A 23027-nucleotide genomic window follows, 5' to 3' on the forward strand; every position below is an offset into this window, starting at 1 on the left:
GGGGCTGATGCTCTAACCGCCTGAGCTACCTGGCAGGAACTAGCAAGCCCTTTTTGAGCTCCTGCTGATAAGTGGTCCCCATACCTATGGAGCTCACAATCTTATGTGGGAGGCACACATGACTAGACAAAAACCAATACTTTAGAATACAGCATGACTGAAATAGTAGACTATTGAAGGGCCAATATATGCTGGGGCAGCTCACTAGGGAATCTATGGAAGCCTTTCCAGAGGCGGTGACATTTAAGCTGAAAAGGTGAGATTTGCCAGCTGAAGATATGAGGAAGCCTCAGCAGAGGAACTGATACCTATATATGGAAACTTGGTAGTCAGGACCTGGCCAGTCCTAGGATTGGTGGGTGGTGCAGAGGGGAAGTGGGAAGAGGTGCAGCTGGGGCCAGGGAGGATCCCAAGCTAAGGGATTTGGGCTCCATTCTCAGCATCAGGGCACTGCCAATGTGGTGGGGGGGGGTTTCAAAACCCGCTTTTCTAGAAGGTTGATCTAGAGCCGGGAGACATTCTGGGTGTGAACACCTGGAATACCCCCTGGGACTCAGGCATAGACTGAAAGTGCTCAGTATTTTTCTCTGCCATGATGCACATTTTATGGGCGCAACCTGGTTTTGGCAAAACCAAAAGAAATGTGCAGAGGTAATTATTGGGTGGGTTTATAATTGACCTCCTCCATCCCACACCATGCACCTCACCTGTCTCAACCCTCTGGTTGCAAAGCGGGCATCCCTTCTCTGCCATTTTGAAGTGCTAGAAAATGAGAGTGACTATGGGACAGTCTTAAATCTCTCACGGATTTTTAAAAATCTTTTGAAAGAAATTGCTAACCCTTCAGTACTTTAATTATTGATGACCAGTAGTTGGCATCACACCTCACAACTTCCTGTGACACACTGGGGGTCTGTCCCGTAGAGATTCAGTGGACCTAGTCTAGGAGAGCACTGAGAGATTAGCACAAGGGGGTCTGAAGACATTTGAGATGGAAACAGCAGAGTGACGAAGCACTGCTGAGAGAAGTGGCAGGTAAGAATCTAGGGAGAAGGCCCCAGGCCACAGCAATTCTATCCCATTCAATTCTTGAAAACATGAGACTATCTCAGAGCCTGAGAAACAGAAAAATTTCTCAAAGTAGACCCTTCAAAGAAATTCATCTAAAGATACCATAAAGTAAAAAGACAAACTGGGAGCCCGGCTGGCGTGGCACAGTGGTTGAGCATCGAACCATGGACCTGGAGGTCATGATTCCAAGTCAGGGCACATGCCCAGGTTGCAGGCTCGATCCCCAATAGGGGGCATGCAGCGGATTGATGATTCTCATCGATGTTTCTCTCTCTCCCTCTCCCTCTTTCTGAAATCAGTAAAAACATGTTAAAAAATAAAAGACAACCTGGGGAGAGAGATTTGCAACACACAACTAACAGGCATAGTAGCCAGAATGTATTCTTTTTAATGCTTATTAAGATAAAAGCAAAAAGAAGGGAAGGTGGGGCAAAGTTATGAACAGGTGTGCAGAAGAGGAAATACAAATGGCTGAACCTCTCTAGTGATCAGGGAAATGCACAGAAAACCATTGCACACCATTGGATCACCACAAACTTTAGTGTTGAGGTTCTAGGTCTTGAGGATGAGGAGCAGCGGGAACTCACACTGCTTGGAGAGTAAATTGGTCAAACCGGTTTGGAAAATACTTCCACATCGCCTATTCAAGTAGAACGTACACCTCCTCTAGGGCCCAGCAGTTCTGCTCATTCTGAACGCGTGCCCAAGGAGACCCACAGCACTGATGGCAATAACTTGGCTGTGAAACTACCAATTACCAAACACTGGTGTGTGCCACGCTGGTGGAGGCCAAGGACCTGTGGTCCCAGCCACAGGGGAGGATCTACAGATGGATGAGGTTACAGACCTGGGCCTGGCCTCAGGGCAACCTTAGGCTGGGGGTACTCATACAGGAAGCACTAAGGAGTATGACCCAGCAGTATTTTTGGATTCAGGAAATTTTTGGTCACCTGTACAGTCTGGAGGGGAAGAGTGAGGCATCTTGCTCCCTTCCCCAGTGCTATTCCATCAGCATCTCCCAGCCATTATGTCCATTGTTTGGGTCAAGGCATAGTCCCAGGCAGAACCCTGTGAGAATGGAGCTCTGAGACCAGGGTGGGGTGATGTCCTGAGGGAAAAACCAGACCAAGATAGGAGCCAACCACCCCTCCCGTTTCCCAGACTTCCCTGCAGGAGGTGGGCTCTGAGCTGGCCCAGATGCAGGCTGAGCTCCAGAAAGTCTGAGAGGTGGTGAGAGCTTGGGACTCAGAGCTTTTCATTGATAGGTGAGCCTGCCTTGCCAAGGAGTGAGGGCCTCCCAGGACCACCTAGAGATGATGCAAGGACCAGGCAGCCTGGGGTGGGTCTAAGCTCTGCTCTTGGCCCTTGGTAGAGACAATCTGATCCCGACTCAACTGATTCCATCAAGCCAGGCAACCTCCACCCACCTCCCAAGTTCGGCCCTACCTTTACCTCTCCAAGTGGCCTCTGTCTCAGCCCCTTTGGTTCCAAGTCACAAGGGCCCAGTGTGGTCTTAGGGGGCCTGGTCAACAGCAAAGGAAGACCTCTCTTCCAATCCCACTCCCAGCTTAACCTGGGTCAGGGTACAGCCAGGACCGCCCAGGCCAGTTCTCACTTCCTGCAGGGGCTGCTGCAGCTCAACCCCTTCCTGTCCTTGAGTTCTCCCCTCTGCCCCTAGTGGGGCCCACCCAGGACAGTCCTCTGGTTCCTCTTCAGGCCTTGAGTTTGCCCAATCCTGGGACTTGGTGGGGACAGCAGGACCCTGTCCCCTTGCCCCCACCCCATTCTGAGCATCATTAGCCAACCAAAGCCAGGGGGCTACTCAGCTGGGACCAAGGTCTAGTTCTAAAGGGCAACAGAGAGTGTGACCCTTGGACATTGACCTGCTGAGTAAACCTGACTAGCATCATAGGATCACTAAGGGTCAGAACTCCTGAGTCCTGCCAACACCACTCCCAGTGTACAGACAGGACCAGAGCCCAGAGACAGCAAGAGGTTTCACCAGGGCCACAGGCCGCAACCCATCTCCATCATCATGGAAACCCTGCTTCCTGAGGCCCAAGAGAGGATTCCAGCGGCCTCCCCCACAGAATCTTGGGTTTAAGCAGGGCATGGCCTGCTTCCCTCACTTGATGTGGAGGAGGTGCCTCAGTGTCAATGAGCAGCACTCACCGTGCCCCTCCAACCGACACTCCAGCCTCTGCAGCTGTGTCAGGGTCCTGGGATTAAGTGAAGGGAAAATGAGGTCCCAGTCACACCCAACCCACCCAGCAGGAAGGTAGCAGGAAAGAAGCAAACTGGGACTGTTATGGGCTAAACTGTGTCCCCCGCAAAAATGTGTTTGCGTTCTAACCCCCAGTACCTTAGAATGTGACCTTATTTGGAGATGGGGTCTTTACAGAGGTGATCAAGTTAAAATGAGGTAATTTGAGTGGCCCCTAATCCAATATAACTGGTGTCCTTATAAAAAGAGGAAATTTGACCAAAATAACATAAAAAACATGCACACATGGGGAGCTTTTTTTTTTTTTTTTTTTTTTTTTCCCAGAAAGAGGAATGGAGAGGGAGAGAGAGAAACATCAACATGAGGGCCAAATACCAGTTGGCTGCCTCCTGCAAGGCCCCCTACATGGGGATCGAGCCTGCAACCCAGGATTTAAGCCCAGGATTCAGGCACCTGTGCCCTGACCGGGAATCAAACCAGTAACCTTTTGATGCACAGGACGATGCCCAACCAACTTAGCTACACCAGCCAGGCAAAGGAGGAGCACCTTGTGAACATGAAGGCAGAGACTGTAATGATGCATCTACAAGCCAAAGAATGTCAAAGACTGCCAGTGACCACCAGAAGCTGGGGAGAGGCAGGAACAGGTTGTCCCTCACAGCCCTCAGAAGTAACCAACATTACCAACATCTTGATCTCAGACTTCCAGCCTCCAGACTGTTTCTGTTGTTTAAGCCACACACTTGTGATACTTGGTTATATTAGCCCTAGCAAACTAATACAGAGGGCAAATAGGTGAATGGAATCAAACCCCATTGGCAACTCTCTGACTCCAAAGGGACCCTGGTTTAGAAGGGGACTTTCACCTCAAAGCAGTCATGCCTGCAGCAGCGTGAGGTGTATAACAGTAGGCAACATTTCATGACTGCATGCCGTGTGCCCCACACAGCACTGAGCCTGTTACAGACCTGTTGAATTTCACCCTCACAGCCAGCTGGTGGGGAGGAAAACTGTTCTTGTTCTTGTTTTTTTTTTCACAGATGAGGCCCAGAGAGGTTGAGTGACTTACCCAAGGTCACACAGCTAGTATGTGGAGCCAGGATTTTTTTTTAAAAAGTTATCTTTATTGTTGAAAGAATCACAGATGTCCCCTTTTTGTCCCCATTGACCCCTTCTACCACCCCACACCTCCTGGCCTTCACCACACTATTGTCTGTGTCCATGGGTTATGCATATATGCATACAAATTCTTTGGTTAATCTCATCCCAGCCACCCACCCAACCCTACCATCCCTCTGAGATTCATCAGTCTGTTCCCTGCTTCTGTGTCACTTGATCTATTTTGATCATCAGTTTATTTTGCTCTTTAGAGATCATGTGATGTTTGTCTTTCTCTGACTGGCTTATTTTGCTTAGCATAATATTCTCCAGGTCCATCCATGCTGCCCCAAAGGGTAAGAGATTCTTCTTTCTTAGAGCTGCATAGTAATCCATGGTGTAAATGTCCCACAGCTTTTTAATCCACTCATCATCCACTGATGGGCACTTTGGCTGTTTCCAGATCTTAGCTATTGTAAATTGTGCTGCTATGAACATAGGGGTGCATATATTCTTTCCGATTGGTGCTTCAGGATTCTTAGTATATATTCCTAGAAGTGGGATCACTGGATCAAAAAGCAGTCCCATTTTTAATTTTTTGAGGAACCTCCATACTGTTTTCCATAGTTGGAGCCAGGATTTAAGCCCAGGATTCAGGTACCTGAGCCCACAGTCTTTTTTTACTTTTTTTAAGTTTATTTTTCAATTACTAGTTTCAGGTGTACAGTACAAAGATTAGGCATTTATATACCTTCTGAAGTGATCCCCGATAAGTCTAGCACCCACCTGGCACTATACACAGTTATTACAATATTATTGACTATATTCCCTATGCTGTGCTTTACATCCCTGTGACTGTTTATATAAATGGCAATTTGTACATCTTAATCCCTTTACCTTTTTCACTCAGCCCCCTAACTCCCCTCCTTGAACCCACAGTCTTAACCACTAATTTGAGAATAGTGAAGACCATAGAATCTTGGGAATGACAGACTGAGGTAGAGACCCAAAGAGTGTCAGGGTGGAAGGAGTTGGAGGTTGGGGATAGGACTGGAGGTGGAACATGCTGTATAGGCCCTAGGAGCCCCTCCCACCTCCCACCAGCCAGATGTTGATGCAGCATCCAGACCCTATCCAGTTGCTGCCCCATTTCTCTGAGATCCTGTGCCCTGCTGTAAGTTTGGTCCATCAGCCACTCCCATAGGACCCCTGCCCATGACCCAGGGTCAAATTCTAGGTCATCCTCCCTGGACAGGCTCAGGGCCTGGAGGCACCCATTTGCTCACAAAGGTTAGTCTGGGAGGGGGGGCTCCCCAGGGTCTAGAGAGAGTGTAGAAATTACCTGGCCAGTCCTTAAGGGGCAATAGGCTGGAAAGCCCTAGAGTTGCAGCCCAAGTTGGCACTAGTTTTGTGTGTTATTTGTATAGGGCTCACTTGGTGTCACTTGCTTCCAGGAGTCTGAATGCACAGAGGGCCCAGCCCCAGGTCCTCCAACACTAGTAGTCTGCTATCCTTGTAGCTGCTCCAAACAGATCCCTGGTTGCTGGTGGTTCTGGCCCAGCTCTTCAGAGTCTTGTTCATCTGTGAAGACTCCCATTCCACTCAGTCATGGCTCCCCTCCACCAGGGCTATGGGGCTCACCTGCCTGGGATCTGTCTGTTCAAGCTATCCCCCAGGCCTTTACCCATGTAGTCCCCTTCTCCCAGAGCCCCTGATCTCATCCTCTGGGACTCAATCCTTCCAGGAGGCCTTCTCTGACTACCCCAGTACACAGAGGCTTCTCCAAAATCCATGCTTCAAGTCTGGACCAAATGATTTAAGGCTGGACAGTACCTGGCTGCACACCACTAGAGAACACTGTTTTCGGTAGACTACAGTGTGAATGGTGATCACTGGAGCTGTGCTGTGTGGAGGCCCCACTCCAATCTGTCCCTCTTGGTCATTCTCTTTACCATGGTGTCCCAAAAGCCCCTCACCCAACTTCGGAATCCCCCAAGGACAGGACCCAGGCTTCCCTGCTTCTCTGCTCCTGGCACAGGTGGACACAGCCCAGCTTAGTTAGTGCCCTGGGTTTCCTGTGGGGCTGACCCTGCAGCTGCTTGACCCACCTGGGTGAACATCAACAGCCACTCCTGCAGTAAGGTTGTGTCCTGAGCCTGGGCAGGGGTCTCAGCTGCCCCCATGGAGACTCCCCCGTTTCCATCCCCGTTCTGCTCCTGGCCCTGCAGGCCTGGCACCAGCCCCTCCTGCAGGTTCACTCAGTCTAGGATCCCTAGGTTTCTTCCCAGCCTTTCTTGTAGGTGTTAGTTCTTTTAGGCATGAAGAATCCTAAATGGTAGAACCCCAGGCATAACAGCGGTTGGACCACAGACTTTGGCGAGGGAGCTGGGAGATGGCTCCTATTTTACTTAAGAAAAAGAGAGAGCTGTTTTGTTACTGGGAGGCAAGGACTCCTGGTTTCTCGATGGTGGGAGGGCTGGTGGGAAGATGGACCCGACTTACCCCTTAGAACCTAGCGCCCTAGGACAGGACTCGGGACAGAAGCCCCTCTGAGTGCCTCCACTCTCAGCTACCCACACGGCCCTGGCTTCCAGGGGCCATGGAGACCGCAGCAACACGAAGCGGTGGGAGGAGGGGACCACCCCAGAGTCGACCCATCTCGTCTGAGTGGTTGAAATGATATGACTCAGGTGAAGTGGACGGGACTGCTGGCCAAGCATTTGGTCCAGGCAAGAATAGCAACTCAATCTCTGGCCCCTGAGGCCATGCGAACGGGGTGGGATCTAGAGGCGGGGACACCTGGGTTCCCTCCTCCTCTGCGCACTTGAAAACGCTCCGGAATCTCTATGTTGGGGGGGCGGGGGTGTATCAGGTTGGCAGGGAACTAGGAACCGATCGTGAGGATGCCTTAACGCATCCCGTTTTGCTTAGCTTCGGCTGTTTACTTTGCGTGGAAACGGTGGAGCTAATGGCGAGTTGAACATCCCCTCAAGCCACGCTGTCAGACCCCAGTTTAAGGGGGAGCCAGAGACCTAGAACTTCAGCGACCTCCGAACTCCGGAAGGGATGGCTCAGCTCCGAACGAGCCCCTGGCGTTGGAGAGACTCTTGCACCAGGGGCGTGCCCAGCCCTCACTAAGGAGAGGGCGTGGCGTGGGCGGGGACAGAGAAACCCAGGCAGCCCCTGCCACGCGGCGCCGGGGAGGGGGCGGGCCTGGAGGGATGCCCTGCCCCTCCCGCTCCTGCCCAGCGTGGCTTGGGAGCAATTAGAGGATCCTCCGGTCTGCTTGGCTGAACCACGCCAGCGGGAGCCCCGAGGCGTGCACGCTCGTGAACCACGAAGTCTCCCAAAGGGCTCGACCTCGGGTTTTCTATTCTGGGAAATGGGGACTGGTTATCCCAGCCCGACCAAGCGCGGGACAGTGGGTGGAAGGGTTTTGTTGACTCAGGGGTCGTCGAGTGACTCGGAGAAAAAATGGCCAGGGGGGGCCTGGCCGCGGCAGGGCGCGGGTTCTATTTAACTGAGAAACAAGGGTTGTACCCTTGCTGCGGTGATCACGGAAAAGAAAAGCCTCCTTCTCCAGCGGCCCCGCCTCCGGGGCTCCTGGGCGTCTTCCCAAAAACTGCTCAGCGTGCAGCCAATGTCCCCTCCCCCCGAAAGAATGTGGTCTCGTTTGCTTCCTTCATGAAAGCGGGAGTCAAGACTGCCTTCCCGAGCCTCAGGGCTGGCCGGGTCTCCACTGAGGCGACGGCGTAACCTTGCCTTTCTCCCCGCGCGCAGAAAGGGGTTGGTGGGCGCCGCCGGCGTCGCGCGGCAGAGCGAGCTGAGTCCTCTGGCCAGGTATTGGCTCCACCTTCCGGCTCCCAACTCCTGCAGGCTAGGGAGCTCCCACCTAGCGTTTCGGGTGCCTACGTGCGTCGCATGGCGACGGGGGGCGAGCCGCGGACCTCTCTAAGGCTCTCCGGGAACTAGTCTCTACTGAGGCCTCAAGGATCAGAGCCGAGAAGGCGAGTCCTCCAGAGCCTTCGAGTTGGGAACTAGAGCAGCCAGGATAAGGAGCTGCGCCTGCCCACAGCTGCGTCACGCGAGGGGCGGGGCCGCCGCGGGTGGAGGCTAGAGCCGGAAGCGGAAGAGACCCTGGGGCGGGAAGTGGGGCCTAGTCGCAGCCGGAGCCTGAGAGACGGTGAGTGTGGTCCCAGGCCCACGGGCGGGGTGGGCGCGCCGGTTGCGGGCCCCTGGGTTTCCGGGTTGGTGTCGGCCTGCTCCCTTTGGTTCTTCTCCTCGGCCCACCGCAGGCCGCATCCCCGACCTCTCACCCCTGACCCGCCGCTTCTTCCCCGGAGGACGGTCACCGTAGACCTCGACCTCTCGATCCCTTGGTGTCGGAGTCAGAGCCTGAGCGGCCTCTGAGGCCCCTGAAGAAATTCAGTTTCGGCCCTGCAACTGTCCGCAGAATGGGGCCGGTTGCTACCTAGGCTAGCCTGGTGGGGCCTTCAGATCCCTCCCCGGCGTGAGGCTTGGTCTGCAGTCTCCTCGTCCCCTCGCGGCCCGGAGTTTGATTCCGACGAAGGCTGGCGTTCCTCCCGCCCCCGCCCCGGTCTTTCCCTGGCCGCCATTGGCGGCGGTTACGGGGGACAGAGCTTTGAGATCTCTGGGACCCGGGGCGTCAGGAAGGGCCGCGAGCGAGGGCCACAGGCTCCCGCGTGTTTTGTTGTTTTGATGGAGCCGCTCCAGCCCGGGGGAAGGGCTAGACCAAGCTGACAGTACAAGTGCCTGGGCTGCTCCGGGTCTGGGAGTCTCTGTGCTCTAGTTCCCGGTGCGGGTACACTGGTGGAGCTGGGGTGGGAACTGCCTGAGCCAGGCCCCCGTCTCGAGGTGGAATTGGCGGCCTTCCAGCTTCCCTCCTCCATGCCCTTGAAGAGGAGGAGCATTTTACCCGGTGGTGGCGGCGGCTTGCAAGGTGGCAGGTTTGAAATTGCAGTGGTGGAGAAGCGTCAGCCAAAAATAACCATGGGGTGCTTGGGTGGCTGGGATCCGGGAGAGCAGCCGCTAACCTGGCTGGCTGCTCTTGTCAGCCTAGTTCACTGGCCAGTAACAGCAAATGAGAAGCCGACTAGGTCTGTGCTCAGAAAAGCTGGCATCCTCCGCCTGGTTCCTTCATTGTGTAGAGCAGAGCCTTCTGGAGCATAATTGTGGCCCTTAGCTTCTTTAAACAACCCATTTGCTGGGGTCTCAGAGAGTGATAATTGAAATGGGCCCTAGAGCCCTGCTGGGAATATAATGAGGGGCACCAGGTAGACCCAGTTCTTCACCTCCTTAGAATGTGTTGAAGGAGAGGTTATTTCCTCAGTGATTTCCTTGTGTGTGGCTCTTTATAGCTTGTCATCTCCTTTGCCAAGTTGGCTGAGAGGTGTTATCTCCATTTTCCAGGTATAGTAAATGGTAACCAAGGCCTAGAGTGGCTTGGTCACGAGGCTAACACTGGGATTTAGTTTAGGATTTTCAACCCAAAACTCTCTCCCCCCACGATCCCTTGGAAGAGATTTATAAAATGCCCTTAAGGCATTTAACACAGATGCAGAGGTGTTACCTGGAATCTTTGTAATGTTAATGAAGAGCTGCCTTCTGTACCTCTTGTGGGCACAGACTTAGGTTAGGCCATTTGACCTAAAGACATGTGCTAGGCATGTTAGTAAAGGAATGATATAAAGTAATCCTCACAGAACCCTGTAAGAGATTACTATACCCTAGCTGAAAGAGGAAGCTGAAGGTCAGTAGTTTAATAACTTGCCTAAAGGCACACAACTAGAAGTGGCAGTGCCAGAATTCAGATTGACATCTATCTGACTCAAGCTGTGCTCTTGGCCTTTAATGTGAACATGTGTTGACTTAAGAATCTTCTGTGTCCCAGGAGGGAGTTTTTGGCCTGGTGTGGACTAGACCATGGTGCTTTGTCTGCCCAGTGAAGATGGGCAGGGCATCTATCCTGGCCACTGGAGCATCTTCTGGGCCACTTAGGGAGAAGTGAGATACTTGACTTCATTTCATAGCTTGGGCACTTGACCCAGTGTAATTGCAGGAAAACAGTGAAACATTAGTCAGCTGATCATCAAAACAGAACAACAGTCTTAAGTGCTTGAGGAGCTGTGGGTGATTTTACGCAGTATTTATCTCCAAGGATTGCTGGGACCCAGACTTCCAGGTAGACAGGGGAAGACACCTGCTCATGGAATGATTGAGGGCAGAGACTTTTTTAGGATCACAGAGAAGCTCCCAGGGGTTTTGTCAGATGTGCCTTGCTGCCCTGCTCATTCCATTTTGCTCTTGTAACAGACTTACCATGAAATGGGGCAGTCTCAGTAGGTTTGTCCAAAATGTCAGGCAAACCCAAGACTGATCACCATTGGAGATTGGCTATGGCCAAGCAAAGGGTTGGGAGCAAGGGTGGCCAAGATCTCTGGCCCAGCCTTCCCATGGAGGCAAGCAATGTCAGGGTTTTCAGTGTGGGTGGAACAGGGAGCTGGCTTCACATAGCCATCTTTCTCAGCTGGTGGCTGATCCAGCCTGGCAATTTCCTATAGTGGATATAAGTCCTTGCTGAACAGGGATAGTAAGGTGGGCCCTTTTGGCTGCCTCCCTGAGTACATCAGCCTGAGATGGGCACAAGAGAAAGGTACCGAAGCAGAGGATCTAGAAGAGGGGACAGTACTGTTGGCTAGAGGTAAGGCACTGCCCAGCATGGCACCGAAGGTGGTGTGAGGGTGCTAAATGGGTGTCGGGCAACACACTTGAATGCTCTGACCCTGGCATCTTTAATGGTGCTGACCCCAAGTATGGACCAGCAAGGGCTGGCCAGACTCTTACGCGGGCTAGGGAATGTTTGTGGGACCACATGCACCTTTTTCTCCAAGAGCTTGTCGTCTTGTTTCTGCCTGTAGCTTCTCACACAACTTGTGGTCCTTACTTCCTTGAGGGGGTCCAATTCAGGGCCTCCACGGGCAACTGGGCTTTTCAACTTGAGCACTTTACCCCTAGGCTTCTATGTGTTGGCGCCCTGCCAATAGCCATCTGACTCTGGCCTCTGGCTTCACAGAGGTGTTTCACAGGACCCCACAGATAGGCAGGAGGGAATAAGCACAGGAGGCTCCCCTTTCTCCTAGTCTCCTGTGATGGTGCTCACCAGTCCCTCCATGTTCTGTCTCAGCACCTGCCCTGGCTTGCCTGGTTCCCCAAGTGCTCAGGCCACAAGGCCAGTGATGCTGTGCTGGGGAGGCAGCTTTTTATTTGTTCATTGGCAGAGAAGGGTGTTACCTACTGTCTGCTCTTTGACCACTGTGACCTCAGAGTTCTTTTTCACTTCATAAATCCCTGGGAGGGGCTGCCCCAAACAGAACAATGGGCCTCTTCTTCAGGATTGCCTAGGCTGCTCAAGCAATCCAGTGGCTGGAGGTGGCTGGCTGAATGTTTGTTTAGCAGGGCTGTCTATTTCTTGTGACCTAGATGCATCACTGTAAGCGATACCGCTCCCCTGAGCCAGACCCATACCTGAGCTACCGATGGAAGAGAAGGAGGTCTTACAGTCGGGAGTACGAAGGGAGACTGCGATACCCATCTCGAAGGGAGCCTCCACCCCGAAGATCTCGGTCCAGAAGGTGAGAGGGAACTGGGTCAAAAGGAAGGGCTCCTTCCCTCATCTGGGCTAGGGAGACAGTCTGGAGGCTTGTGGCAGCCCCAGGCTCCTTCAAGTGACTGCTGCCTCTGCTTGGCTGCACCTATATCACTGTCCCATCGTCTTTGGGTTCCTCCCCTGATCTAACCTGCATTTCCTGGCCTTAGTGTTGTCTTCCATCCTTGCTACCCCTTCTCTCTCTGTCCTTGAGTCTTCCTTTTTCTGGCACATTCTCCATTTTCTAGGCAGCATCTTCCCTGCCAACCTCTGAGCCTTCCTCAGTGGGAATTAGAAACATAACCTTAGTTCTTTCCAGAGGTTGTCCCTATTCCTATCTCAACCCTAGACCAAAATTTCAGCCCCAGCAGGCCACAGGGAGCTCCGAGGCATTGGAACCCTTGATCACTTCCCAGTGCTTTGCCTCCTGTGGCCCTGGAGGGATTCTGTCAGTAGCTGAGGTTCTGGAGGTTGGACTTGAAACACACATACTCCCCCTCCTCCTCTCTCCCCAGTCTGGGTGCCTCTTCTCCAACAGGCTACCCTTGTGTGTCCTTTGTAGAGGCCTCACTACTCTTGCTTTTAGCAGGAGCCTGGCTGGTGGGAGGAAGGGCCCTGTCTGACCAGTGTCCCCATCTGCCTCTTGGCAGTCATGACCGCCTGCCCTACCAGAGGCGATACCGGGAGCGTCGTGACAGTGACACATACCGGTGTGAAGAGCGGAGTCCATCTTTTGGAGAGGACTGCTATGGATCTTCACGTTCCCATCATCGTCGACGGTCACGGGACAGGGAGCCGTACCGGACCCGCAAACATGCCCACCATTGCCACAAACGCCGCACCAGGTCTTGTAGCAGCGCCTCCTCGGTGAGTGGTGTCCAGAGTGTGCTTGCTGGGCCTTTAGGGCCTCATCTGTTTGTAGCCTTTTCTTAGGTTGGCTGGTCTGGGTGAGTATCACTAGCCCTACACACGTGCATTTGGGGGGTGTGTGTGTGTGTGTGTGGTCTGGTTTAGGTATACTGAGCTGAGCAAAGGGCCTGGCTTCTCTATCTTCTGGCCCATTGGCATTGCCAGCTGTAGGGGCTCTGGTTCTGGCGCTGGCTGGCCCCTGGCCTGTGTCTTCACACTGCCCCAGGCACAGGCTGCATGGGTGCAAAGTGGCCAGGGACACCTCTTAGGGATCCTAACAGGGTTGCTGGTGTGTGATCTGGAGCTGTGTCGCCTGGTACTTCCCACCGAGAGATTTCCTCCACACATAGCTGAGTGCCCGACTGGTGTGGATTGCACCCACTTCTGCAGTCTCACTTCCATGCCCCTCCCCAAAGGCCCAAAAGCTGGAGTGCCCACGGGTAGGGGAGGGTCTTCTTATCAGTCAGCTCAGACTGGGAGCATCCCTTCTGACCTCCAGCCAGGCCTTCTTCAGCCTAGCCTCTTCGCATGAGGGGCAGCCAAGACAACGGACCAACTGGCTGTGTGATGGGACATGTAAAGAAACGACAGAAAGGCCAACAGCCCCAGGCCTTGTCCAGTTGCGGGCCACATGCCAAGAACAGCCTGTGTTTCTAGTGCAAAGTTGTATAGATCTCTGCTGAGACCAGGAGCCCACACTGCACTCACCTCTGGGAAGGAAAGCCTGTTGTGTGTCTCTGAGGTTATGTCCTGTCTTCTCCTCCCTATCCCTCTTCCCTCCCTCACCCTCTCGCCAGCCATGAGGCCCCTGAGGAGTAGTGGAGGAACTAATGGAGGGGCCAGGCATCTTCTCTGCTGAGCTCTCTGGTGACTTCTTTGAGTGGCCATGGGTTGCAGGTTGACTATGGGCTCCCATCATGGCCTGGTGGCCTCTCTGCACACTGCCACAGGAGGGCAGTACAGGGCTGTGGCTCTGCTTCTCTTTTGGTGTTTTCTATTGTCATGAGGCTCAGGATGTGCCTGGCCTCTGAGTAGCATGGGTGTCAGGGCCAGGGCAGGAGCTGGCTTGGGGCCTTTGTGGGCCGTCGTGGTAGGAGGCCTGGAGGTTGAATAACCCAGAGAATCGCTGGCTCCTACCCTGCTTGAGGTTGGTGGCAGAAAGGCTGCTGCTGGAAAGCCATTTCTGGTGGTGATGTCCAAGTCTGGCCATGGATGCCGTCTGGGGGCTTATATCAGCTGGGCTCTGAGTGGCAGCTGTTGAGTATGTACAGGGCTACATGGGCAAGACAGAGGCAGGCAAAGACAGCCTGGGCATTCTGCAGCTGAAGCCAGAGTGGCCTCTGACCATTCTGGATGATTGGATCCAGGCTGGGACAGCCACATTCTTGCGCCATTTTCACTTCGTCTTTGCCTTGGCGGAAGCATACTGGGAGGGCTCGGGAGGGGAACACTCAGTGGAGAAGGATGTCAGGGCTGTGGCTCTCGGCATGGCCCGGCCCCTTGGCGGCAGAGGCTGGTCGTCTTTCTGAGCGTCCAAGTTGTCTTTACATACCTGTAGCTGTTTTTACTTTTCTGTTTTTGAAGTCAGTTTGTGTCTTGACGTGTCCCTTGCAATATCCCTATCGTTATATATGCTGTGTGCCTTATGAAATGCTGGGATCTGGAAAATCCAACCAACCAACCCACCGGCTCCTCACCGTCTCCACCTCTGCCTTTGACTGACACCTCAATCTGTCAATCGGAACCGCCTACCATGCGATTGGTCGGATGGCGTTTCGGGGGGCGGTGCATGCAGAGAAGCCAACAGAGCAGTAAGCGCAGCAGCCGAAGTGTGGAAGATGACAAGGAGGGCCACCTGGTGTGCCGGATCGGCGATTGGCTCCAAGAGCGATGTACAGCCACCTTTCGTAAAACTTTACCTCTCTACTTTCTACCCCCTTGTTAGACCAGACCTCTCCTGCCCGGAGGGGCCTCTAATGCGCATGGTGCCTTAGTGGGGCCACCAGTAATTGCCTGAATGACACAAACGCTAGCAACTTCTGTTTTTAAGAGTGTAGCAGTGAGAGAGAAACCTTTTTTGTTTTTGAGAATTTGAATGCTGTGAACTTGCAGGAGCTGCTGACCCTCTGCCTTCCAGACCCTAATGCCTCACTTCTTTTCTCTCCTAGATGAGATTGTGGGGAACCTGGGCGAAGGTACCTTTGGCAAGGTGGTAGAGTGCTTGGACCATGCCAGGTAAGCTTTAGCTACAAAGTCCTTATCCTAGCTGTCTCAGTTGAGCCACTTGTTGCCTATACCTGACTCTTCCACTCTTAGAGATGAAGAAAGATGCCCAGGGGTTGCTCATATCCCCCAGCTGTTGTGGGGGGGCTGGGTACCACTGTACTGCAGTGCTCCACGTTCAGAGGGGTGCTTGGAGAGGATAGTTAGACCCAGCAGTCCAGCTGGCCATGGAGCCCCAAGATAAAATAGTTACAGTGATTGAAAGGAAACCTCCCTGGGCTCCCAGTTCTCATCTAAATACCCCTTGGATCCAAGAGGTTAGGGTTGGGACTAGTGAGCATAGGAACATATAGACTATACTGTAACCAGAGAGAGAATTGGCAGGTCTGAGAGCTGTGACACTTGGGAACTGCTAAGCTCTCTGGGCTGTACCACTCTGAGTAGCTCGAGGGAAAGTTAGCCTCTGGAGTCACTAGGGCAGGCACAGGGCTCAGGGGGCCTTTAGGGGATCCAAAGGGAATCAGCCAGTGGGGTTGTGAAGAGGCAGAATTCAGCTTGGCAAAAGGACCTTATCCTCAGAGCCTTTTAACCCCTGATGACTGCCTGTGGAAGTGATGAGCTCCCTGTGTTGAGGGTTGGGATGCCATCGAGGGATCCTGTTCTAGGAGGAGGCTGGTGGCCATTCCTATGAGGTCCTTTTCTGTCCTGAAAATCTGAGAAAATAGGATAGGGAGGGAAAAGCAGGGTATTCTCTAGAAGATATCCCTGCCCTGGGGCCTGTAAGCCTTTTCATAAGCACTATGGCCAGCCTCACAGAGGCCTCAGAGGCCACACCCTTGCAGGACAGCTGCTCGCTCATTCTCCTCCCAGCATCTGAACTTTAGTTGTTCCTTCCTGCATCAGTAGGTCATCCTGGGAGTGTCCTATGAGTGTAGGGGTGGGGCTGGGGGGGAAGTGCAGAACAGAAATTGTTAAAATCCTCACTGGACACTGAACAAGGGTTCCTATCACTCAGTGGTCTCTGATAAATGCTGTGACTGGTAAGCAGGCAGGTGGGGCTGGAGGGAGTGTGGTAAAGGGAGTGACCCTTGGCCTCCAGGTGAGAGGCCTCTGCTCCTGGCAGGTGTAATCTCTTGCCAGGCCTTCACTCCATCCTGGAACCCCCACCCCAAGGGGAGCCATTTGCTCAGACTTGCAGATGTGCTCAGGAAGATCAGGAGACAGCCTGGCAGGGGTCAGGGCTGACTAGCGTACAGGTTGGGTTGAGTGAGCTCTGGGGCTGGTGTTGGTCAGTGGGATAGGCCTCTATTCCTCTGCCCACTCTTTCTGGGAGCTGGCAGGTAACTGAGACCATAAAAGCCTTAGGTGCCAAAGGAGCTTGCTGTTAGGAGGGTAGAGATCTGGTATTGCATGGGACAGACTAGGCATCAAGTAGCTGCTCTCCTCAGGGTAGGCTCTGTTCCTGGGGTCCTGGGTGGTGTCTGCCAAGAGTTGCCGGATTGGGGTGGAAGGTGGGGGAAGGGCTGGGCAGCTTCTCATGAGAACCTCTGCTTCCTTCCCCGGTGCCAGAGGGAAGTCTCAAGTTGCCCTGAAGATCATCCGCAACGTGGGCAAGTACCGGGAGGCTGCCCGACTAGAAATCAATGTTCTCAAAAAAATCAAGGAAAAGGACAAAGAGAACAAGTTGTGAGTGTCGGCAAGAAACAAGGAAAGCTTTCATTGTAGACAGCATCCTCTCTAGTCCTAACTGCCTGGACCTCCTGGGGCTGAGCAGTAGTATCCTCTCACTTGGTTGGCACCATGCCTTCTCTGTATACTCAGAACTAGGGGAGTTGGGTGAGTGAGTCTTGCTGGAAGGAGCCTTTGGATTTCAGTCCAGGTTTCACCGTGACCAGTTCTGAGTTCTGAGGCAGGCCTCCCAGCCCTGCATTTGTGGATTGGGGGGGCCTTACTGGGTGTAATGGGCATTAGACAGATATAAACTGGAAGCAGGGGCTGGCATAGACACCCAAAGGAGTGCTGCCTTTGGCACACAGATACTGAGCCGTAAAGACTCAGAAATCTCCACTGAAGGAATTAAAAAAGGCACTGCTAGTCCTGTGGAGTATCCTGGCATCATTCTATCTTGGAGATGCAGGGATTATGCCTGTATCTTAAGTAGGTGAGGCAGTAGACCTCAGACCAAGATGCCCCCCCATCCCATCCCCTTCACAGCAGTAAGTTTAGTCCTTGCTCAGAGCTGATCTGGGTGATGGCTGGTGGGGAGATGTACTCTTGCTGTTAACCAATTCTCTTTCTTCATGTGTATCTGCATTGTAGTGTGTGACCCAGTGGCCTGGGAGGGAGTGGGGACTGGCTTCATCTGAGGGAGGGCCCCTCAGCACAGAGCCTGAGCCCCATCCATCCATCCTTCTTCCCTAGCTTGTGTGTCTTGATGTCTGACTGGTTTAACTTCCATGGTCACATGTGCATCGCCTTTGAGCTCCTGGGCAAGAACACCTTTGAGTTCCTGAAGGAGAATAACTTCCAGCCTTACCCCCTACCACATGTCCGGCACATGGCCTACCAGCTCTGCCACGCCCTTAGATGTAAGTGTCCACCCTCAAATGGAGCATGGGGCAGCCACAGACCTGGCGGGAAAGTCACCTGGTGGTCTTGCTCTTCCCCATTCACTCCAACACATTGCTAACCATTTTGCTGAGCCTGATACATACCAGGGCCCCTTTGACTGAAAGGCCTTTAGGTATGAATCGGTGCAGATGAAGATGCTGCAGTCTCCTCCATGGGCCTTCTGAGCCAGCCTCTGTCCACAGCACTCAGGAATAATAAAAGAAGAGCTGCTCTAGAATTTTCCTAGCTACCAATCCCATTCCCTCCTTCCTGCAAAGGATGAAAAGGTCCAAATGACCTGGGAGATCCACCCACAGCTCCTGCCCACATGGACACCCTCTGCCTAACTACCACTTCCCATCTGCCTTGCCAGCCTTTTTAGAGCATATTTGGTAACCGCACTTAGCACCACAGGATTTGTGGTGGTTGGAGCAGGACAGCAAGTCTTCTTGGAGAGGAAGTAGATAGACCTAGAACAGGGACTGTGTAGAGATGGAGGGACGGTGAAGAGCACTCCAAAGCAAGGCAAGTAGCTCAGTGATGGCCTCGAGTCTGGCATATGTTGACACTGGTGAAAGAGGGCCTGTGTTTGGGAGAGGTGGGCCACACTGCTGTGAGGGTCTCGAGTGCCAGATGGGAGCCTGGAGCCTGAAAGTGCCACCATTGGTGGGAAAGGGATTGGAGGAAAAAGGAAGATTCCTTGCTTAGGGCTAGGAACGAGAAGAGGCAAAGCTGGCTTCATGGGTGGTCCTGTGCTTGGTTTAATGCTCTGCCACCAGCTTGACATTTAATTTTTGAATAAGGGGACCTGCGTTTTCTTATAGCTCCCATAAATGATGTAGCTGGTGCTGGGGAGAGAACTGCCCCAAGGCTGATGCTGCAGCTTTGGTGAGAGATCAGGCTGAGTAGGCCTGGCCCCTGCAGGGAGAGGTGGAAGGAGGTGTTTTATTTATTTTTTAAATGTCTTTATTGATTTCAGAGTGAGGAAGGGGGAGGGAGAGAGAGAGAGAAACATCAATGAAGAGAGTCACTGATCGGCTGCCTCCTGCACGCCCCTTGCTGGGGATCGAGCCTGCAACCCAGGCATGTGCCCTGACAGAGAATCGAACCGCGGTCTCCTGGATCCTAGGTCGATGCTCAATCGCTGAACCACGCCCGGCCAGGCGGAAGGAGGTGTTTTAAACTGAAATTATCTCCCTCTGTCTTCTCAAGCATTCAGGCCCTCCAAGGCCCCAAGTACAGAGAATCTTTCAGAAGGGAACCCAGTGCAGAGGCAGAGCTGCCTCTGCTCCCTCAGCCCAGTGCTGAGGTTATGGTGTGAGCGTCTCTGGCAGACTGGCTTTGGAGGATGGCTCTGGCCTAGAGCTGGGCAGGAGCCAGAGAAGAAGCCTAGGTTCTCAGAGTCTGCTTCTCTCCTCTCCTCCTGCCTTTCCAGTTCTACATGAGAACCAACTGACCCACACAGACTTGAAGCCAGAGAATATCCTATTTGTGAATTCTGAGTTTGAAACCCTCTACAATGAGCACAAGGTATTGGTGGGGAGAGGGTGAGGCCCCACTCTAGAGCTAGGTTACCCATTGGGACAGAGTCCTGACCTGGCTCTCCTTCCTTGCCTCTCAGAGCTGTGAGGAGAAGTCAGTGAAGAACACCAGCATCCGAGTGGCTGACTTCGGCAGTGCTACCTTTGACCATGAGCATCACACGACCATTGTGGCCACTCGTCACTACCGCCCACCTGAGGTGATCCTTGGTGAGTGGTTGTGTAGCCCCCAGCCCAGATAAAGTGGGCTATTGCTGGGAGGGAATGAACAGAGCAGTGGTGTGCCTGCCTGCCACCCAGGACCACTGTAATGAGTCACTATGATTGTCAAATTGGCCTTGTTGAGAAAGGGACCTATACTGGGATTTGGGCAAGAGTCCTGTCAACCAGTATGGCAGCTGCCCTGTGATCTCTAGGCTGGGAGCACAGAGAATCTCATAGCCTCTCTCCATTTTGGCTTTCAGAGCTGGGCTGGGCACAGCCCTGTGATGTCTGGAGCATTGGCTGCATTCTCTTTGAGTACTACCGGGGCTTCACACTCTTCCAGGTAAGGCCGCTCTGACACTGCCCTGCTACCCTGGGTGCTAATACTCTGGCAGGGTACAGGGGCCTGGTGTGGGAAGACCTTCCAAGGCCCATAGTCGGCATATTGTGAGATTTACTCTTGAGTGTTGTAGATGCTTGGGAAGGAAGAGGTCAAGATAGCTGGATCACTTAGGGGAGTCTTCAGCTCAGCCATCAAGGATGGAGGGTTGGGGCTAGAGGAGTGAGCATTCAAGGCATGAGGCACAGCATAAGTGAGGGTATGGAGATGGGCTGGGGCAGATTGTGTTCTAGGGAGAGAGTGAGAAACATGGGCTTATCCATGGCAAAGGGTAGCAGGCTACCGCAAGGTCAGAGAGACTGGGAAGGCACTTACCTATCTTTTTTGTCCCTTATCCTCCCTGAGGGGCTTAGGCTGGTACTGACCCCTGCTTACTGTATCCCTGACCTCTTATAGACCCATGAAAACCGAGAGCATTTGGTGATGATGGAGAAAATCCTAGGTCCCATCCCATCACACATGATCCACCGAACCAGGTAAGGAGCCCTGACCCATAGGCCTTTCCCATTTTGGCTGAGAGTTAACAAGCTACTGCATTCTTTGCAGAATATGCCAAGAGGCTCCTCTAGGTTCATAGTAGCCTTCCCTGTATGCCCCCCAAAGTGTCCTGACAAACCTGCTGCCCAGAGCTTCCTGCCCTGCTGGGTCAGCCCAGGATTCCCTGCCTGGCTTTGCTGCCATTCCCCAGGCTCCTACTGCCTTCCCTACCCTCTACCCACAACTGATCACCTCCCTTCATTTTTAGGAAGCAGAAATATTTCTACAAAGGGGGCCTAGTTTGGGATGAGAACAGCTCTGATGGCCGGTATGTGAAGGAGAACTGCAAACCTCTGAAGGTCAGTTTCTGGCTTCCCCCAACTCAACTCATGCCAAGGAGACCCCAGGCACTGGGCACACATACAGCAGAGACAGGCCAGGCAGCTAAAGGCTGCTCCCTTGCTCCAGCTCTATGGGAGGCTGCACCTGAGGCTGCTGGGTGCTGACAGTGGGGCATCTTTCAAACTGCTCCAGAGAGGCCCTTAGCCCTACCCTTTCCCAGTAGGGTGGCTATGAATGTAATTGGGGAACACGAGAAGAGCCTGCTACTTCCTGCCCCCCCCTCTTTTCTCAATTTTGGGAAAAACTAGGCAGGACTGAGGTGAGGGGGAGGGAAGATGTAGACATGGCCAGAAAGCCTCTGTCAACTGCATTCGGTGCACGGACAGTGAATTTCGCAGGTGATTTCTACCCATCTCTCAGGACTTTGCATGTAGGGGCAGAGGCACCAAACCAGCAAGACACCCAGTAGCCTGACAAATTCAGAGCAAAATGCTCTAACAGGCATGAAAAGAAAGGAGTCGCTTATTGTCCAAGAGGGCAGACATAGTCCTCCAGGAGGCATCGCTGCCTCCTCCACCCATGCAGCAAGGCTTCCCTCGCCCCTGCCATCACACTGAGGCACCTTGTGTCCCTGAGCAGAGTTACATGCTCCAAGACTCCTTGGAGCACGTGCAGCTGTTTGACCTGATGAGGAGGATGTTAGAGTTTGACCCTGCCCAGCGCATCACATTGGCGGAGGCCCTGCTGCACCCCTTCTTTGCTGGCCTGACCCCTGAGGAGCGGTCCTTCCACACCAGCCGCAACCCCAGCAGATGACAGGCACAGGCCACTGCACGAGGAGATGGAGAGTGGAACTGGGCTGCCTGGCCCTCTTTCTCCAGCCTCTAACCACCAGGCCCCAGGGCCAGAGCCACCCAATGAACAGTGCAATGTGAAGGAAAGGCAGGTGCCTGCAGGGGCGGAGACATGATGCCCAGCTGCCAGAAAGCACAGATTTGACCCAGGCTATTTATATGTTGTAAAGTTATAATAAAGTGTTTCTTACTGTTTGTAACCCCTGGTACCAGTGTGTCCGTCTCCAGGCTCCTTGCCTTCTCCCTTCCCTATCTTATTAATAAAGTCTTTCTTAGCAGTTCAGCTTGTGGACAGCTAAGTGTGAACTGGGCCAGGCATAGAAGGGCTAGCCAGTGAAAAGACCGGAAGCTGGGGTGTTCCTTTGGGCCCAAAAGGGCAATTTAAGCCCTGAGATGGCAGGCGTGCTGAATAGCCCTAGAAGGCACCTGGGCCCTGTCCTGCACCTGTTCCCCTGCTGGCCCTTATACCTCTCAGCCCCAAAGGATATAAGGGGGAAGACCCACTGCCGTTCAACAGGCAACACCTAGTTTTACCCATCCTAGCCCTTTCCCTGGCTGGAACTTTAGACTCTGTGTCCAACAACTATGGCTTACTGAAGGCTGTCAAGCATGGGACAAAGTGGGCTCCTAGGGCTGGGGTGGCAGTACCTCACCAGCCTACAGAGTAGAATTTACCAGAGCACAGGGCTCCCATCATTCAGCTTTATTTTAGTGCTGGCTTTTGGTTCCCCAACAGCTGCATGAATGATAGTCTTGACCACCTCATTGGGGCCCCTTGGGGACTGGGCACTGGATGCCTCTGAAAAGAGCCACAGACAGAGGAATGATGCTTATCTTTAGTACCACTGGGGAAGGCCCAGCTGAGGGCAGGATAGAGCTCCAGTGCCACCAGGAGAGAAAAAAGACTTGGGCACAAATTCCCAGTGGCTCCTCAAGAACACACACCCCCCTCGCCCCCCCGGGTAAGCAGTCTTTGGGGCCAGGGTTCTTCTAATTTGTTTCCCACTACCCAATCAAGGACCAACCACATTAACAGGCAGCCAGAACCTGTTTAATGATTGCTTACTAAAATGTCTGTAATTCAACACTCCTCCTCAGATTATGGCCTTGTGACTAAAGGGCCCCATCTTGGGAGCTGTTTGGTCCTGAGAGTGAGCAGAGAGGCTCAGGGAGGATACATAGCACAGGGTTGACAGTGTCTGGCTTCCTCCCACTGCTGGAGACAATTTAACATTTCAGGAAGGATGGGAGGAAAAGAGGGACCAGTTCTCTCTGCCCCACCTTATCTGTTCCTGGCTAGGCTCCTATAAGGAAAGTGATAAGCAGCCTGAAATCAGGGCCTACCTACCCTGTATCTGCAATCCTTGGTGAGGCTTTCCACTCACCCCTTTAATAAGACTGGGTAGGC

General features: G+C 53.1%; 1 protein-coding gene across 6 annotated transcripts; it reads left to right on the forward strand.

Moving 5' to 3' along the window:
* Positions 1-8056: 8056 nt before the first annotated feature.
* Positions 8057-21826, forward strand: CLK3 (CDC like kinase 3). 6 transcript variants are annotated; one of them, XM_081138644.1, is made up of 13 exons: positions 8057-8233; positions 11894-12045; positions 12710-12926; positions 14764-14860; positions 15137-15203; positions 16761-16877; positions 17613-17779; positions 19237-19331; positions 19423-19552; positions 19807-19889; positions 20343-20422; positions 20692-20782; positions 21405-21826. In XM_081138644.1, exons 2-13 carry the CDS (start codon positions 11894-11896, stop codon positions 21579-21581), a joined length of 1473 nt encoding a protein of 490 aa, XP_080994770.1. In that variant the 5' UTR covers positions 8057-8233; the 3' UTR covers positions 21582-21826. The 6 variants fall into 6 exon arrangements, with proteins under 6 accessions (XP_080994770.1, XP_080994767.1, XP_080994771.1 ...); XM_081138641.1 differs by lacking the exon at positions 8057-8233 and adding an exon at positions 8476-8576; XM_081138643.1 differs by lacking the exon at positions 8057-8233 and adding an exon at positions 8569-11114.
* Positions 21827-23027: the final 1201 nt, after the last annotated feature.

The sequence above is a fragment of the Miniopterus schreibersii genome, assembly GCF_964146895.1.
Source record: "Miniopterus schreibersii genome assembly, chromosome: 1".
NCBI lineage: Eukaryota > Metazoa > Chordata > Mammalia > Chiroptera > Miniopteridae > Miniopterus > Miniopterus schreibersii.

Coding starts and splice junctions, on each gene's coding strand:
- CLK3 (XM_081138644.1), top strand. CDS start 11,894: ATGCATCACTGTAAGCGATACCGCTCCCCTGAGCCAGACCCATACCTG. Junction 16,878..17,612: donor AAGGACAAAGAGAACAAGTT/GTGAGTGTCGGC, acceptor CTTCTTCCCTAG/CTTGTGTGTCTTGATGTCTG. Junction 20,423..20,691: donor CACATGATCCACCGAACCAG/GTAAGGAGCCCT, acceptor CTTCATTTTTAG/GAAGCAGAAATATTTCTACA.